This window comes from Tupaia chinensis, unplaced genomic scaffold (assembly GCF_000334495.1).
Source record: "Tupaia chinensis unplaced genomic scaffold, TupChi_1.0 Scaffold000622_1, whole genome shotgun sequence".
NCBI lineage: Eukaryota > Metazoa > Chordata > Mammalia > Scandentia > Tupaiidae > Tupaia > Tupaia belangeri.
Genome location: NW_006160142.1, coordinates 6,260,237 through 6,278,491, shown reverse-complemented (window position 1 = coordinate 6,278,491; position 18,255 = coordinate 6,260,237). Strand labels below are relative to the sequence as shown.

General features: G+C 45.5%; 1 protein-coding gene across 1 annotated transcript in view; it reads right to left on the bottom strand.

Moving 5' to 3' along the window:
• SPTBN1 (spectrin beta, non-erythrocytic 1) overlaps window positions 1–18,255 on the bottom strand; it is a 111,436-nt gene that overhangs the window by 24,218 nt on the left and 68,963 nt on the right. Inside the window, exons 8-17 of the mRNA XM_006159031.3 lie at window positions 17,957–18,144; window positions 16,779–16,896; window positions 15,618–15,776; window positions 14,596–14,898; window positions 12,712–12,865; window positions 11,176–12,046; window positions 10,671–10,808; window positions 9,124–9,880; window positions 7,904–8,106; window positions 2,371–2,461 (exon numbers count right to left, since the gene is read on the bottom strand). Of these exons, the coding sequence (XP_006159093.1) occupies window positions 2,371–2,461; window positions 7,904–8,106; window positions 9,124–9,880; window positions 10,671–10,808; window positions 11,176–12,046; window positions 12,712–12,865; window positions 14,596–14,898; window positions 15,618–15,776; window positions 16,779–16,896; window positions 17,957–18,144 (2,982 nt within the window). The remainder of the gene's footprint in view (window positions 1–2,370; window positions 2,462–7,903; window positions 8,107–9,123; window positions 9,881–10,670; window positions 10,809–11,175; window positions 12,047–12,711; window positions 12,866–14,595; window positions 14,899–15,617; window positions 15,777–16,778; window positions 16,897–17,956; window positions 18,145–18,255) is intronic.

The following is an 18,255-nucleotide window of genomic DNA, read 5'->3' as shown; positions in this document are numbered from 1 at the left end:
ACACCAAGGATTTTGGAGCCCTCGAACCTGCTCTGAATTCTGTCAGGACACAGAGACGGCATGTGCTGGTGTGGGAGACCCCCTGCAGCCTCGAGGGCTGAACCTACATTTAATGAGGGTCAAGGAGAGAAAGGCAGAACAAAGGGAATAAGGACAACCCAGGGAGGACCTGGCAGAGCAGTCACAAGGGGACCTGCAAATCATCTCTCAGACGTAAAAAGGCCCAGCCCAAGCTTCCCAGCATACTTTTGAAGGGAAATCATGTAGGGCTGAGCCCCCTGGGCCTGCCTGATGATCCCTGGAACTCAGTGGAGGCATGTGCATGTGCTAAGGAATGAGCGCCTTGTAATCAAGGATGGTAATTTAGAGCAAGTGGGAACAAAGATGAAAAGACCTGCGTAGACTGACCATTTCCTGTGATTCCACTGGGAAGGACTATTGTTTTATCTTTTTTTTTTTTATCTACTTGCTTCTCCCCCCACCCATTTCTATTTATGGATCTGTATATATGATGAATGGAAAATAGGGGGCTGGAAATTTCAAATATAAATGGGTTTCTCTCAAGGATTCCCCTCGACTCATCTGCTCATTCCCTAGCATTCTTTTTCTCAGATTTAGCCTGGGCTTCCCCAGTTAGGTAAATGAAATTCTTAGCTTGCCCTTTACAAGCAGGAAAATGGAATCCTAATGCTCTTCCCTCCCCCCAGTTAGCCTGAGGTTAAATTGAGGCAGGGACCACTGATCTGTGGAAGGTCAGCCCAGTCTGCAAAATAACCCCTCCTTGCCTTTACTGAAAACACACAACTCTGCACAGCTAACTTTAGAGCCCACTGCTCTTCTCTATGCCCCTGTCGGGGCATGAATACCCTTTTAAGTGAGCATCCTATTTAAATGGGTTATTAGCCCTGGATGTCACTTCTAAAAGGCACTCCTGTTTTCAGCCTGTCTGGCTCCAGGCAAATCCCCCAGAGACCTAGATTTGTCAATGTGGTGCTTAAAGCTGACAGACCCTACCTATACAGTTTGGGGGCTTTCCTTTTTAAGGTTTAGCTGCTGGAATAGACTGTAAGATCCACAATCAGGCAGCAATTTAACAGACTAAAAGGACTAGTTCTCTCATCTCTAACACACTTTCAATAGAGACACTTTTTTAAGAATACACAGCTACATATTTGCATGCAAGGTGTTTGTGATGATTTGAGTCAAGTTCTTAATAGTACATGACCTGATCCTTCCCCATGCCCCTATTCCCCAAGGTCTCTGCAGCTTCTTCTATTTCTCTCTCTCTCTCTGTTTCCAAAGAGTTTATTCTAATAACCTAGAGAGGACTGAGTCTCATCACTGTTCTTGTAGCTTGCAGACAGAATACTTTGGTTTTCAAAGTTTGTACATGTACCAGGGGAGCATGAGCTAGTATGAGAATCACCAGACTTCTGCAACATGTTAAAGTTCGGTGTTTGAAATCAGGATCACTGTTTTTCGCATGTTAGACACATATTTAAGGTGCCTGAAAGATGGGTATTTTAGGGTCTCCAGTGAGTAAGAAATTTAATTTGTGCTTTTCACGTTTCTGCTTCTTACTTGGTAGCCAGTTTCAATTTCTCTTAGTGCTTTCCTTCCATATCACTTAAAGGTGCACTGCTTTGAAGAGTTAAAATATAACACTACATGGTTCAGTGTTTCAGTCTATTCTAGGACAACACTGTTCTGGAAACGTTCTTTGTCTGTTCTTTCTAGTATGGCAGCCACTAGTTACAGTTGTGAAGTGAACGCTTAAAATACAGCTATGTGATGGACAGATTATGCTCATTTTATTTCAGTTATTAATAAAAATGGAGGGACTGGACAGGAGCACAGAAGTAAAACACAATGTTCCTAAGGTTGATTCCTAGGGGAAGGTTCCTGGTTTGCATGTGGAGACCTCTCTGAGGTTCAGGGCACACCCATGTGCATGATCCAGGGCTGAGACTAGAGTGACAGGGACTGCAGTATTGAGGCCCTGTGAGGGGTTGCTATCTCTCTGGTTCATGAAAGAAATAAACTAATTTAGAAAGGGAAAAAAGAAAGAAAGAGGGAAGGCAGAGAGGGAGGAACTAATTCAATGTTTAAAACAAAAAAAAAATGTTTAAAACAAACAAACAAAAAGGAACAGTACAGCTTGGAATATTCCAGATTATATAATAATCTAGTTATTCTAAGTGGTAGTTTGTAAATTGGAAAGCGGACAAAGTGCCATTACCTTCCCGCCTGCAAATGACATGATAATGTGAATTTCTGTACTCATTAATTTTACAATTCAAGGGGCTCTTCTGCTAAAAGCAGACTGGCTGTTATTGAAAACCAGAAAGGGAGAAATTAAGGGCAACATACCTCTTGACAATCTTGCAGGAATTTCTGAAGATCCCGGTTGTCCTTCAGTCTCATCAGAAGTTCACTAGCTGCCTCACGATTCTTCCTATGTCTGTTAGAATAACAACAGAAATAATGTATTAAAAAGAAATTAGAGAGGGACCAGCAGTTGGCATAATGGCTATGTTGCTGTACTCCCATGTAGTCGACTGTAGTCTGAGTCCCAGACCCAGTGGTTTAAACTCACGCCGGGCATGTGTGCGTGCATGTCCAAGATCCCAAGAGAATGGAGAAGGGATTGTAGCACTTTCTGTCTCTCTGTCTCTGACTTTCTGGTGAGTGCACACACCCTATAGCAAAAACCTCTCAAAAAAAAAAAAAAAAAGAAAGAAAGAAAGAAAGAAACTAGAGAATCAAGAAAAACAGAATTGATAAGTCGAACTCTATACATGCTGAAAAGAGTTTGCTTACAGTTCTCAACCACCTGAAGGTGCCACCAATCCTCTCAAAAGAACTGAAAAGGGCTGCTGAACTTAGTAACAAGAAGCAACAGGGTCCTCGCTCCCCAGCTGCAGCACCGCACACCAGTGTCTTCCCCAGCTGTGGTGGAGGGACCAGTGCTCACTCCACCCTTCCTTCATGTACCCAGCAGCGTAGGTCCCCGGACTCCATGCAGCATGGCAATGTGAATGCCTGCAAGGACTGCCTTTCAATGGTTCTACTGCAGTGAAGAGCTGTACTATGTTAAGGATTAAGTGCCCTGAATACACTTCACAGATACTCCCAACTACCCCGAGCAAGAAAGTCAGACTACATTCAGGATATTAAGAGTTGTCAAAGCAGTGAGTGAAAGTAGAAGAGCTGAGTTTTCATTCTGATTCTTAAAGTCATTCCTCACCTGGTCAAGGTATCTCCTGCGTCCCTATCAGCCCCGGCAGCAGGGATGAGGGAGAATACAACCTTAGTTCTCTACAAAGCTAAGAACCAGCATGTGCCCACATGCTACTGACTGGTGTTGGAGGAACCTCCCCGGACAAAGAAAGACTCTATGATGAAACCACGTGTCACACGGCTCTCAGTGAGTGGTGACAAGCATTTATAGCCATCACCTGCATGGAGAACTGAAAAAAATACTGCCACGTATAGGTTAGATACACACAAGGATTTTTTTTTTTAATTGAAAGGGGTTACATAGCTTCAGGAAAAGTGAGTCTTAATATACTTATGCCACTTAGGCAAATGCAAACATAGAAAAGTGCATATTGTATGATGCTAAATCAAAAGACCTTATACATAAATGATAATGATATGAAACTCCAAGGCACAGATTTAAATATGCTAAAGATGGGATTAAGGGTAGTCATCCTCTCTGCATTTAGATATTCTATTGCTTTTACAACAATAGAAAGTAAGTAGTAAAAGCTATTTTACTTTTTAAATTTTTTTTCAGATTTTTTTTGCTATAGGGCACATGTGCTCACCAGAAAGACTCAGAGAGAGTGAGAAATCATCCCTTGGGGAGATGGCCATGCCGTTATCCCTTCTCTTGGGATTTTGGGTATGTCTGCACATGTGCCTGGTGTGAGTTTTAAGCCACTGAGTCCGGGACTTGAATCACGGTCTACTACAGGAGTGCAGCGACATGACCATTATGCCATCTGCTGGTCCCTATTTTACTTAATTTTTATCCTTCGTCAGAAGCCATAAATAAGTTAATAAAACTTAAAAAAGAATTAAAAGATTGTTAGCAAATTTGTGCTAAAGAACTAGTCATCTAAAAATAATGGGTAGGTAAGGATGTCAAGTAAAGTCCTCTATCTTTTTAAATTCTAGTTCTATTTCGAGGGGAATTTAGGAACATAAACTCAATGTTCAGGAAGGAGGTTATTTGAGTTGAAGTTAGTGATAAAATGCAGAAGTCCTGCCTTTAGTCAAAACATTTGAATAAAAGATTCCATTCACAGGGCTAGCAGGTAGTATGGAGGTAAAGGCAGCAGGATCCACATGGTTGTCTATGGTTTGAGTCCTGGACTGGGTGACTTGAAAATCACTCAGAGCGTGTGTGCGTGCATGCCCAAACTCCTGAGAGGAGACTATGACTGCAATGTGGCTACCACCCTGGGGGTGATTTCTCCCCTTCCCTCTCTCTGTGTTTGACTCCTGTAAAAAACCAACAAGAACAAGAGAGATTCCATTAGCCTTAATGTGGCACCTTATGAAGGTGCTACAATGGCAGAGAGGAATCACAGATACCAGTAGGAACAACAGGACAGGCATCCTTGACACTCCTGGAAATAACAGAAATGAAAAAGACCTTGGGGTTGGGGGAACCAGCAGTTAGCGTAATGGCTATGTCGCTGGACTCCCACATAGTAGACAGCAGTTTGCGTCCCAGACCTGGTGGCTTAAAACTCACGCCGGGCGCATGTGCGTGTGTGCCCAAGATCCCAAGAGGAGAATGGAGGCGAAGGGATTGTGGCGTGACCATCCCCTCTGGGGGGTGATTTCTCACTTTCTGTCTCGATGTGTTTCTCTGGCTGTCTGGTGAGCACACGCGCTCTATAGCAAAAACCTCTCCAAAAAAAAAAAAAAAGAAAAAGACCTTGGGGTTGGCAGGTAGCATGGTGGTTAAGGACTCTGGACTCCCACATGGCAGACCATGGTTCGAGCCCTGGACCTGACAGCTCACTTTCTTACTTTCTTTCTCTCTCTGTTCCTCTCTGGTCAAATTTAAATAAATAAATAAATAAAGTATAATACAATAATAAAACAAACAAAAATCTAAAAAAAAAAAAGACCTCAAACACTGACAAGATTCACCCACAGAGTAATACAACCAGAGACTCTTGGATGTACCTCTTCCATAACCAAATCTCCCACAGATCGTCTTTCACAGTGGGACTAAGAAGAGCCTGAGAAGCTAGTGACTTCGAGCCTCATGTCTGCATTACCTCCATCTATCCACAGATGGGCATGATGACGGCCTCTGTGTGGTGTGCTGAGGAGTGGAACACAGCTACACAGACACCAGACTCAGAAAACACAGACACCGCTGACTCAGAAAACACTTGAAAAAAGTGAGTGTGGCTTAATAGTTTACCAGCAGCAGAAAGCGTTCACGGGAAGTGAAACTCAGTGGATTCCCTCACATTTGGATCAGGGATTCAAGTACAGAGAGGACTGAGAGGGTCTTTCCCAACTTGGATGCAGCTCCCACTATCCTGGGAATGCTGCTCTCTGGGGCAAGTTCTGTTGCTTTACTTCCATCTCTCACCTCCTACCCTAGAACAAGATCTCAAGCTCCCTCAACTCATGAAGAAGATGCTGGGCAAGACTCTGCTTCCTGAAGAAAGACGCTCAGGCACCTGAGTAAGACAGTTTGGTAACTGTTGAGCCTTTTTTCCTTTCAGATCAGGGATTGCTTCATGAAGCTGGATTCCACTCCCTGCTCTCCCAGAACTGTGCTGTGGCTGGAACTGTCCTTTGGTTAGGAGGCTATTCCCACCTAGTCAGTGGTACTCTGAAGACCCCTTGTGGTGGTCAGAGTCAATGTCTGTTCTAGGACTAGTTCAACAAACTCAGTGGGGTAACTGGTGAGATTTTCTGCATGTAAACACGTTATAATAATGACTTTTAGTTCTACGAGGATAGCCTTGTCATAGTGTCAGAATGTTTCTGGACAGGGAGATTAGCTCCAAAGGCTTAGATATTTACTTAGCTTATGCCCCTGTGACACCTGGAACTCACAGATTTGTATATTTTAATAATAGACAAGTATCCTCCAGGGTCAGTTTCAGATCTTGAGGCTTCTAAGGAGTATTAAAGTGAAACCAGAATTTGGTTAACACCCACCAAGAAAAGTGGAACAGTTCTGCTGATGGCAAGTCAATGGAACACTCTCATTCTATTTTTCTTCTGATGCTTATCAATAGTATAGGGTCTGCTTTCCAGTTCTTTTTATAAAGGGAGAAATCCTAAGGAATGTCTGGAACTCCAGGAGTCCAGGCTCAGTTAAGGGCAAAGGAAGGTTAAGCCACAACGAAGGGTGGCTAAAATCTTTCTCATGTCCCTGAGACTCTGGTCTCAGTCTTGACAGCATCACCTGCTTCCAACATGCTGTGCAGCTGCAGTAACCGGGAACAGTAAATCACCTGGGAAGCAGCCAGGCAGCTGCATGCCGGCCTGAATGCATGTGTCCCGGTGCTCAAGCTCCCCTTTAGCAAAGCAGAGGTCATGCTGACAAAATAAGACAGTTAACATTAAAGAAGGAGGAAATTCTTTTTCTTTGGGTTATGAATGCCTCACTCAGTCCTGATTTCTCACACTTATTTAGAAGGATTTGGCAGATAATCTTTTCTTTTTTTGTAGTTGTTTTAAAAGCAAGATACAAAATTATAATTAGTAGAAGTTAAGCTCTGTCGCATAATACCACCCTTAGAACATATAGCTTAGGCTCTGAATCAGTGCAAAAAAAGAGACTGGAAAGGCTTTAAGGCCAGGAGCTCCAGTTTCATGAGCCACAGTAATTCTCCCACCTGCCTCACATCTTAATTTAAACTAAGCTGGCCCAGGTTCCCCTGGACCCTCTGAAGCAGGGAATAAGACAAAGTCCTCAGGAGGAAGGTTTTTCTTGAACGGACTTGCAGGCCAGAGGAGAGCCTTGAAGAAGGATTTGTTTCTTGATGAGATCGGTTTCAAGTCCTTAAATCCAGACTAAATTGAGAGAGGACTCTCTGCAACCACAGAGGGCTGGCTGCAATGAGGCTAGTGACTGGTTCAGATGGGCCAGCCTAGGGCTGAAGTGGCCAGCCCAGAACCAGCTGGCACTGGCAAAGCCAAACTGATCAGCTCTAACTTCCCACATCAGTAACCAGGGCAGGGCAAGGTAGGAGTGACTTAAAGAGTTAGTGTCAAATAAGGCACACTGGCCTTCAGTCACAGAGAAAAATGTTCGGAAACATGAAAGTAAACAAACAAACAGGAAATGGAAAAAAATAAAAAAGAGTATCTAATCTTAGAGATTCCCTGAGAAGAAGGAAAAAAAACCAGCCTTTTATCATGAAAAAGATCTTAATACAGCCAATTTTCTAAGAAAGGCCACATAATGTTCCTTATTGGCTCTGCCAGGTACTCGGTAAAGCAAGCTTTATCCTCTCTCCCCACTTTCTCTGAGAAGTTTCAGGGATGTCTCAAGTGGATGAAAGTGAATGTGGGCTTGGCTGGGACCACCTCTGGCTCCCAGGGTCCCACTAAGCATCACCTCTCGAAGGGCACGGATCATATCCACCTCCTACTCAGCACTACAGCCCTGACACGCCTTTGATTAAGCATCAGCATGGCTTCTCAGGCTTTCTTTTCTTTTGTGGACACCTGTACTCGTATGTACCTCAAAGAACCACAGGCTCAGACTGCCATATGCTGGGCACTAATTCTATGTGTGGTGGACAAATATTGCTGCCCACTAGGGAATTTATACTCAGGTCTTCTTGCCAACAATTCGAAAACTCAAGAGTCCCAGAGTGTATAATTTCCTTAAGAACTTCAAAAACGGTACCTGTCATCAATGGAGTCCACCTTCTCTTGGATGCGATCCGAGTTGATGTTCCCATCACTCACAAGCCTCCGGCCAGTCTCTACAACAGCGTTGATCTTCTCCTCATTGGCGTCCATAGTGGTCATGAAGTCCTCTTGTTTCTTAATAGCTGCTTCGGCTCCTTCCAAGGTGGTGGGCATTTCAGTATGAGCCAGAACATACTCCTTAATTTAAAAGAAAAAAAAATTATAGCTTAGTGACAAACCAAAGAACTCTTTTTTCCTATGTTCTACTCTTCATGCAACATACTTCACACGTTATCTACTGAGTCAGATAAAATTAAAAGTTGGGAGGAAAAAAATTCAGTGGCATACAATAAGCGATGAAATTTCCTTAATATTTAAATGCTCCAAATTTGTTTTCCCCAAATGAGTAAATAAAGGAACCAAAGTTTTCTCCTGTGTCCATGAGTGCAAGAGCGTCACACCCTTCACACTCTCTTTCTTTTTTATTTTTTTTGAGAGGTTTTTGCTATAGGGTGCGTGTGCTCGCCAGAGAGAGACATAGAGACAGAAAACGAGAAATCACCCCCCAGGGGGGATGGTCACGCCGCAATCCCTTCTCCTCCATTCTCCTCTTGGGATCTTGGGCACGCATGCACACGCGCCCGACGCAAGTTTTAAGCCACCGGGTCCGGGACGCGAACCGCAGTCGACTACGTGGGAGTCCAGCGACATAGCCATTACACTAATTGCTGGTCCCTCTCTTTCAAGAGATATTAGCAGTCCAAGGTTGGCTGCCATCCTTTGCCTCTTTCTTTCTCTAATCTCTGCCTTTGTCCTCAGATAAAGTCCTTGGCTTTTCTAGAGAAAGAATAGAGCCACCCAGTCAAAAACAACAACAAAAACCTCACCGTACCTTTTAAATTTTATCACTACCTCATGGGATGTTGCCAATACAAGAAGATATGAAGGGACACACTATGAACGTAAGAGGGCCTCTAAGTAATTGAAATGAAACTCTCTTTGCAAGGCAAGCTGATTCTTTTAGAAATCTTCATTTCCTCTCCCCTTCCCCTACACCACTGTGACATGTTTCAATGCTTTAACAGTCAGGAAAATAATCTCTCTCTAAATTTCTTCCCAATTTTGTACAGATATAGTTGAAACTGGCAGCCCAGGCAAGAATCAGGACAGCCTAGGCCTGCTCTCCCAGAGAGGAAGCAACGTCAACGCCATTACCTGGTTGTTGAGAAAGGCTTCGGCCTGCTTCGTGTCCCTGAGGAACTGCTGGTAGGCGTGTGACTGGGAGAGCAGATTTTGCCTGTTCTCCCACATTTTGTGGAGCTCGTTCCAGCCAGTATCCAAGGCTTGCAGCCGCTGACGCAGAAACATGTACTGGGCGTCGGTCTGTCCCTGGGTCACCATCTCGCCCATGTCCCTCATTTTCTGGTAGTCCTCCTCATAGTTATCGATCTCATTTTTGATGTTCTCGTGCTGTGTGAGAAGCTTCTCTGCCTCAGTCAGGGTGTTGGGCATGTCTTCGGAGGCGATGGCCGTCTGGGTCCTGGAGAGCCAGGACTGGAAGTCATCCAAGTCCCGCAGGAACTGCTGCAGCTTGCTGGCCTCTCCCAAGGAGGCCTCGCGGTTTTTCAGAGTGGTCTTCATCTCCTCCCACACGTCGCTGATCTCGGCCAGCCGAGACAGGATGGCCTGAGCCTGGTCAGGATGCTCAGACTCCAGCTTTTCTGCCTCCTTTTGTAGGTCGCTCAGCTTTGCCTCAATGGCCACCAGGTCTCGCTCCATGCCAGTCAGCTTGCGCTGTAGGGCCATGACGCCGGCCAGGTCATTGCCCAGGTCCTGGGTAGACTCGATAACCTTGGTCTTTTCCCGAATCCAGGATTTGGTTTCGTTGCACTCAAGATGGTAGTTCTGGATGCTCAGGGCTGACAGAAGTGCATCCTTCTTCCTGTCGACCAGTTCTCTGAACTGACTCCACCTGTGAGTGTGGGGGCGGGGAGAGCACAGTGTGAGAACTGGATGATAAAATGGATGGCATGGTTTCAGGTATATCCCCCCACTGCCAGTCGTGTGCTCTCACCACATGATTTTCGAAAAGTCATCTCAGTAAGTGGACACTAAGTATTATGGAAATAGCTCAGAGACACAGTATAACCTACAAAAAGCCTAACACGAAGAGGGTATGTTTAGAGCTCTCATGTTTGCAGTTACAGCCCATCTGTGCCCAGGCTCCATCAGTTCTCTTCTGTCATCCACAGTTTACTCACCTCTAAACGGCACCTAAGGGGTGTTTCCCAAACACAAAGGCAGGCAGTGACCTCCAGCACTGAGGCCAGCTGGCCACCACAGCCTACTCAAACATGTTTGTTCAATGAAAAGATAAAGTCAGGGCAAAGGTCTAGCTTTTGTCAAAGGTCTATAAGCAGGACTCTCAGTGGCAGTCCATCTCAAACACACTAGACTCTGTCCCAGAAATCATCTGAAGAGGGGCAGCACAAGTACAGTCTTTGGGCAGAGACCACACCAAGGCCCTGGCTTGATGTGGGGAGTGGGCGGGTGTAGTGCTGACTCGGCTCAATCGCCTGCCCTCAATGATGCTGCCTCGAGAAACACTTGCAAAATGACAACACGTCGAAAGGCAGGTGCCAATGCCATGAGATATTGGTTCCATGATGCCAGGGACCCATGCAGGAAGTTCCTGACAGCAAGGATCAGGCAGTGACCTCACCCTCCCTGCCCCACACACAGGCAGCTGGCCTTGTGCTCACCTCGTGTTGAGCTTGTCCTGCTGGGCTTTGATCTCCTTCTCACTGGGGTGGCCACTGTGCATCAGCTGGCGTGCAATCTGGTTCACCACTGCGACCCGGGAAGCCTGGTTGTTCATTTCTGGCTCTAGGCTCTCAAATCTGAAAAGGCAATTCAACAGGGTGGTCACCTCCATGTCTCTGGTGGTCACATCAGGGGGGTGGGGGGGCAGGGTCTGTGTGCTCCACAGCACCCTCAGCTCACCTGTGCTGGATGACCTCTAGGTCCTCCAGCTTCTCTGGGATCTGCATGTTGTTGAGCCACTGCTCCTTGGGGTGGCCACTGTGCATCAGCTGGCGTGCAATCTGGTTCACCACTGCGACCCGGGAAGCCTGGTTGTTCATTTCTGGCTCTAGGCTCTCAAATCTGAAAAGGCAATTCAACAGGGTGGTCACCTCCATGTCTCTGGTGGTCACATCAGGGGGGTGGGGGGCAGGGTCTGTGTGCTCCACAGCACCCTCAGCTCACCTGTGCTGGATGACCTCTAGGTCCTCCAGCTTCTCTGGGATCTGCATGTTGTTGAGCCACTGCTCCTTCTCATCAATCCATAGCTCACAAGCATCGGCCTCGCTGAACATCTTGTACAGGGCCAGGGTGTCCTGGAGCGCTTGCTTCCGCAGCCGAGTCAGCTCTGCCACCTCCTTATAGCGCTCCTCGATACCTGACAGCCTGCCCCGCACATCTGGAGACTCCGCGTGCTCCTGGGGGAGGGCACCGGCTTGCTCATGCAGCGAGTCGATGGTGGGCCGGTAGTTGGCAATTTCTTCTGCCACGTCTTTGTGTTTCTTGACCAGAGACTGTGTGGAGTACTCGTCGTGGCCCACGTCATTGCTGGAGACGATCTTGAGGATGTCAAGCATCCAGGCATCGATGTCGTCAGCATCTGCCTGGAACTGGTGCAGCAGAGAGGCCTCTTCTAGGCGCTTCTTTCGGATGGCCGAGAGCTGTCCCAGGTTGGCCCACTGTTCCCGGATATAAATGATCCTCTCGCGGATCTTCTCTGACCCAAAGTGCTCCTCTGCAATCATGTCTTCACCTTCTTTGATGGCCTGCTCAAAGTGGCCGCTGCGGCCACTCATCTCATCCTCGAACGCCCGGTGCTTGCTAAGCAGGCGCATAACGCTGGTCAGGTCTTTCCCGTAATCATCAGAAGACAAGATCTTCTCCTTCTCCCGTATCCAGCCTTCTTCTTCTGCCATCTCCCAGAAGAACTTCCAGAGGCGACGAGATTCTTCCAGGCGGGCCCGGCGCTCAGCCGCCAGCTGGCAGAGCTCTTGATAGCAGAATTCCATGTGGGCCACGCGGTCTCGGATCACCTGGGGGTCGCAGGGCTTGTAGCCTGTTTAAGAGCACCAAGGGAGGAACAGTTTAGCAGGGGCCTCTGCTCATCTGCGGGCTGCGAGCCACCCCATGTTCTTACTAAGGGATTACCAGGTCCATTCTAAATGCAGGGCCATGTGATATGGCACGGAGTGCCTTCTAAGGTCTTAACTAAAACAAGAGGGAGGAAAAACTCTTTTTGGCCCAACAGCAAAGTGGTCACTTATGAATCGAGAAAGCACACGAAGTATATAAAAGAAGAAAGTTGAATTTCACTGTTTCTAAAAATATAAAAAGCAAAACCAAATCCTTCTAGACTTCTTCTAAACAGTCATATGTGATCAGGTGTGAAAGCTGGAGCAGCTCGGGCAGCTATGGGGGGCTGTTGGTATGTGGCCATACACTGTGTCTGTAGTCTGGCAAAGTTTCACCGCCAAACATCCAAGGCCCTCGAACCGAGCAGCATTTGCGTATTTTAGGAAAAGACTATTTTAGAAAAACAAGTTCAGAAGGCGATTCCAGTGCATCTCATGTCATCATGAAACAGTAGCAAACAAACCCACCAAGAACTTATAACAGTGCAGTCACTTCCAAAGTCCTACTGCCACAAACAACTGCGTACTCCTGTAGAGATGGCTCTTGGATCACTAGGAGATAGATAATCCTGGAACAGGCCACCCTTACCTTCCCCGTCTGTTGCAAACTTCTGGGCAGAAGCGTTGACGCCTCTCACCCGTTCTGCTTGGATGCCAATGTCTGCTTCAACCAGGGCGTGCTTCTGTAACAGGTCTTCCACGCCCAGTAAGTGTTTGCCATAGTCTTGAGATAGTAATAGCACCTACGGACAAGAGGGGACAGAAAGGACATCTGTGAACACAACCTTGACTTCAGCATCACCTCATCTTTGGACAAGTGGAAAGCCAGCAACCAAGCTGTGCCTTCTCTCTAGCCTGCCATTGACATTTAGGGGAAGATGACAGCAAGCAGGTCAGAGCAAAACAAACCTGAAAGCCAGCACTGGAAAGACATAATAAACTGAGGATCGACTATCTTGAAATAAGCAGGTCAGACTTACAATTAAAAGTACAGAATAGAAAGAAGGGAGAAGGGTGGTACAGGAAAGACTGCAAAATACAATGTGAGCCTTCAAGAAGAAACTATTGCAGCAACAACTATTTAAGAAAGAGATAGATGGTAAGACTTAGAAATCTCTTAGAAGTTGCTGACCCCCCAAAACGACATGCTTTTCTCTAGTTAAGAAGGTATCAGCATTTTTCTATGATTTTTACACAGTAAGTGAGAGAAGGATCTGGTTATGACAACCTTACAAGCCACATCTTTGACCCAATAAAGAGAGAAGGGTCAGATGGCTGTCATGCTTAGTAAACCCCCAAGTACGTTTTTGGTTTCAGTTTGAACCCACTGACATTCTCTTTTGCTTCTTCCATCAATCACTCAAATTTAGACGCTTCATCCTACATCCTCTCCAGATGGAATTTCTATTTCATGCTTACTTCTGAGGAAGTCTCTGGCCCAACCCGAACTGTAACGTGCAGCACAATTTTCAAATAAAAAGCACCTCTCTGCTACATTTCATAAACACCTCTATTTTAAGAGGTCAAAACAGAACATACCTAAGAAAATCCTAAATGTGGGATAAAAAGAGGGAAAACTGATAGTATCAGGTGACCCTGCCCCTCTGTCAGGAATAGTTCAAAAGGTGAGCAGCAGACAGGGGCTTACATCCCAGGAAGGAAATCTCTCACACAGGGTCAAGTTCAAGAACACAGTCTGTCGAGATGCCCTGAGGAGGCTTCATAGTACTGTCTAAAGATTGTCCCATTCTGCTCTGTTTCCAAAGCCAACCGCCTTCCAGCTATGGAAGTGCTTTCCTGGATGAACGTTCCATGGCCTGCATCAGGTGACACCAGCAGGCAGAGGGACTGTGGCGCACTGGCAGGTCTCTTCCCGGGCAGAGGGAAAGCTGGGAATGTAGCACTCAGAGCTGTCAGTAACGGAGGGAAAGCTCAGAGTGCACAAGTAGCCACTCCACAGCGCTCCCTCCCCGGGGACGAAGTAGACTGTAAGCAAAATCTCCATTCAGAGATGAAGAGAGGAGGCTCAAAGAGATTACTTACTCAGGCAACCCAGGCCCGAACACTGGCTGCCTGGTACCTGGCCTGTGCGCTGCCCACACGGCCTCCCTGGGCCTTCCCTCAGGCCGTACTACTCACACACAAGGATTAAGAAGACAGAAAGCTGGTTCAATCTCCAAAGAATGAAAAACAAAGAACACCACAATTTAATTGATTCTCTACACTCGGTAATAACCAAATTAGATATAAGTCACGGTAATGTACTTTTAGTTTTGAATTGGTGTTTGTTACATACTCCGTGTCTAATTTAATGTGGGAGTTACGGTTTTTCTATGGGTAACATGGCCCTTCTCTGTTGTTATAGGTAAGCTGCTGGACAAGGGCAACTGGATGCTGGCAGTTAGCGGGTAGGCCTGAGAAGATAGCCAGCTTGGGTGAGCTCTAGCCTCCCGTCCTTCCTTTCAAGTTTTACCTTCATCTCGTCCATCCAGTCCATAATATAGAGCATTTCCTGGAATATCTTCTGCAGCCCCAGGTTCATCTCGAGACGCTGCCTCCGTGCCCGGAGCAGTTCCAGCAGGTATTCCCAGAGTCGGATGACATTGTCCTTCCTCGCTGTGATGCGCTTGATGTCATGGTAATTCTCCGCCTCGAGCTCCCTGGCCACGGCTACCACGGCCTGCACCCGCTCCTCGTAGGCGGCAATATCTGTCTCAATAGCCTCATGCTTTTTTGTGGCGGCCTCGACTGCGGGAAGGTCAAATCCAAAATTGTCCTACGTTGAAAGGGAATGAAAAGAAATGAAATTAAAAAGCATCTTAATCAAAAAAATAACTAAAAATCAAAAAACAAAACAAAACAGAGAACAGAGGTGGAATAATCCTGTGCCCATCTCAGTTCCTGGTGGTCCCAAAGCTAAATCTTACTCCTGAGTCCCCCACCCCATCGTTTCCGCCTACCGTAGGACCTGCAAACTCACTGCTTGAGTGCAGCTGCCCTCCCCAAACCAACCAACAACTTGTTTCACAGGGCCCAGCTTGCACCTAGCACCCAGTTTAAGAGACTGGAATAGGCAATAGTTTATGTCAAGCCAAGTGAGAAAGAAAGCTATTTCTGGTTTTTTTTGTTTGTTTGTTTGTTTGTTTGTTTTTTCACTACCAATGTAACTGCCTTGAAGAGTTGGTTGGTCAAAGATGGAGGGATTGGGGACATTTAAAAACTTACATACATGTGACTGGTTCATACACACTCACTGACTCTAAACAAGCTCTGTTTGAGCTGCTTCCAGGTCTATGGAAAGTTAGATAAACAGAAGACAAAGTATCTGAGAAAGGATAAACATCCTTTTCATGGGAAGCCAGCAGGATGACATGACAGCTACTTCAGAATACTGGATGCTGACATGCAGCTGCCCTGTGGCCCTGACCCTCTCGAGCATGGTCCACTTTTGAGATGGCCTAGTCATGATCTCTTGAATAATGTCAAGAGCAGAACCTGAGACACCAGACGCTGGTTCTCACTCAGCCAAGTCTCCCTCATAGCTGCCTTGCGATCGAATCTGCGGGCGAGCTGTTCCAGTTTCTCCTGTCTTATGAGCTCATTCCGCAGGGCCAGTTCTCTCTCGTGTTCCGCCTTTTCCAGTCTTTCCCAGGCCTGTGGAAATGAGAAAAGAATGGTTTCCCATGATGTCCAAGGGATCCTCCTTGGCTTCAGCCAACAGCTAGTATTTCTCAAAAAGACTCCAGAACTTGAAAGGGGATTCCCATTCCCACCCTTGTTGATGCTTAAATCTTAAGAAAAAATCTCTTTCTCAGTGTAGCCTCAGGGAAATACTCCCCCTATCTAAATCTAGAGGTCCTGTGCTGTACTTGGAAAACGAAGCAGGGCTGATAGGGAGCAATCTAACTAAATGACAAATCTCTTACTTTAAGAGGAAAGAATCTTAAACAACTCTTATCATAATTTTCCTTAGAAAGAAATCATTATGAATCTCTGATTTTCTTCAGCCCAAGACAATTTTTTTTAAAGTTCACATATCAGAATATGTCTTTCAAAATCTTAACAAATTGTCCACATTAAATTCCTTCCCATGTGTCCGATTTCACATTTAAAAAAAATCCAAACATTGCACAAGAAGGAATCTAAGTGTGCACAACTGACCAGAGTTCTAAGTCTTTCAAAGCTGGAAATCTTTCTAGTTGGAAATAATGCTCATTGTGAAATTCTGTAACTGCAGAGGTAGCAGGCATGATAACAGAAATTATTTGACAGCTTCTCTGATAGAAGGAGCCAACAGCCTAAGCCCCACAACCTCAGGAAATTACAAATACATGAAATAAGGTTTCAATTTCTCCTGTCTGAAATGGAAAGATGTTTGGGTATATTGTCCTGAACAGAAGCAGGTTAAACTGAATATGTATCTGCGCAGCAAGGTAAATAGTCTGGGCCAAAGCTGATTGGATAAAATCTAACACTGTCCCCCAGAGACTCCATGAGAGGCCCACTAAAGGCACTGGCTGGACCCTCGGCCACTCCTGGGCAAGTCACCATCACCAATCAGCAGGCAGAGACAGGCCTTTTCAGTCTCCTGTTGCCTTAGCAATCGAGACCCAGAGACAGAACCCGAAGCCCACAGGAGGTTAGGGCCCACATTACCTTATTAATATCAGAGATGAGCTTGCCCTCCCGGGGCATGTAGACCTTCTGGTTATTGGCCCTCATCTTGCTCTGAATGGTGAAAAGCAGCACTTCCAAGTTCCCCTTCTCGGTAAACCTAAGCACAGAGCACAAGAGCCGCAACATTATGAACTACAGTCTGTTCCTTCAAGGGGACAAATTTATTTGTTACTGGAGGCAAAAGCAAAAAACAACCAACTGCACAGTCAGACCATTTTCAAGCCATACTTTTCTGGTCTGATTTAGATGAAATGAATGTTAGAGAGAGAGCAGTAGGTCAGTTACTGGGTATTACAAACCTCGAAACATACCAAACTGAGATTTTCTGGTGGCTATTCATTGTTGCTGAGATTCATACTCGAGGGTGTCAAGGACACACAATACTCCTTTATTAATCACTTCAATCAAGGTTTAAAGCGTAAGTCACACAATGGATTTACTTCATTCAGAGAGCACGGCTGAATGCATTAGACAAGGATTACCTCAAATACATACTTCATGTAATTTTCGATGAATTTCAGAGACCTCATCAAAGAACTCATGACTGGGTAGTTTTCAGAAAAAGAATGAATGACACTGGAACTACAAAAAGCTACAGGTAAGGTCCACAATCCTGATTCAAAAATTACTATCTTAAAAAGATGCATTAAAAAAAAAAATCAAAGTTTTGGGAGCAGCAAAATCTGACCTGAAATGATGTTAAACTACTTAACTGTCTTTCTTCATCTAACATAATGTGAGTACTTACACATTTTGCTGCAGATATTTAGTGGGCTTTATTATGGGTTACTGTTTCGGACTCACCCAAGGGTCTCAGACAATATATGCACTGTCCTACTTTTCTAAAACTCTAAAAAATGGAATTCTGCAACACACTGGTAAAAGGGTTCTGGATAAAAGACTAGATAACTGTACTATCTCTTAGGATTCTCATGTATCCTGTGTATCAGTGGCACCTGTCTATTGGAGAGGGCTCAGACAGGGCACAATTTATAATAAATCTCAGCGACACTGGAGCAGATGAAAAGGACTGAGAAGCCACTGGGGAGTGGCAGTCAATTAAGAGATGAGAACACAAACGTCAAAAACACAGGGGTCTGTGGACAGCCAACATCTCTGCCTGTTTTAATGGGACTGCATTACACTGCGCATCTTACTTGGGTGGTTTCTCCACTGTACGGTAAGTGTTGAATGCCTGAAGCTGTTGTTGAACCCCAACCAGTGAATTGGCAAATTTGCGATTGTTTAGAATAATGATGGTTTGTTCAATCCACTCCAGAAGGTCAGAGGCAAGTGACTCATATTTTTCAATCATTTTTTCTGTCTCAATAGCATTGTCAAGCACCTGTAAACGAGGGACAGAAAAACAGAAAAGCAAGAGCTTATCACCACATAAGGAAAACAAGACTGCAACCCTACACTTTCAAAGCAAACTACCATTAAAGAAACCCTCTTA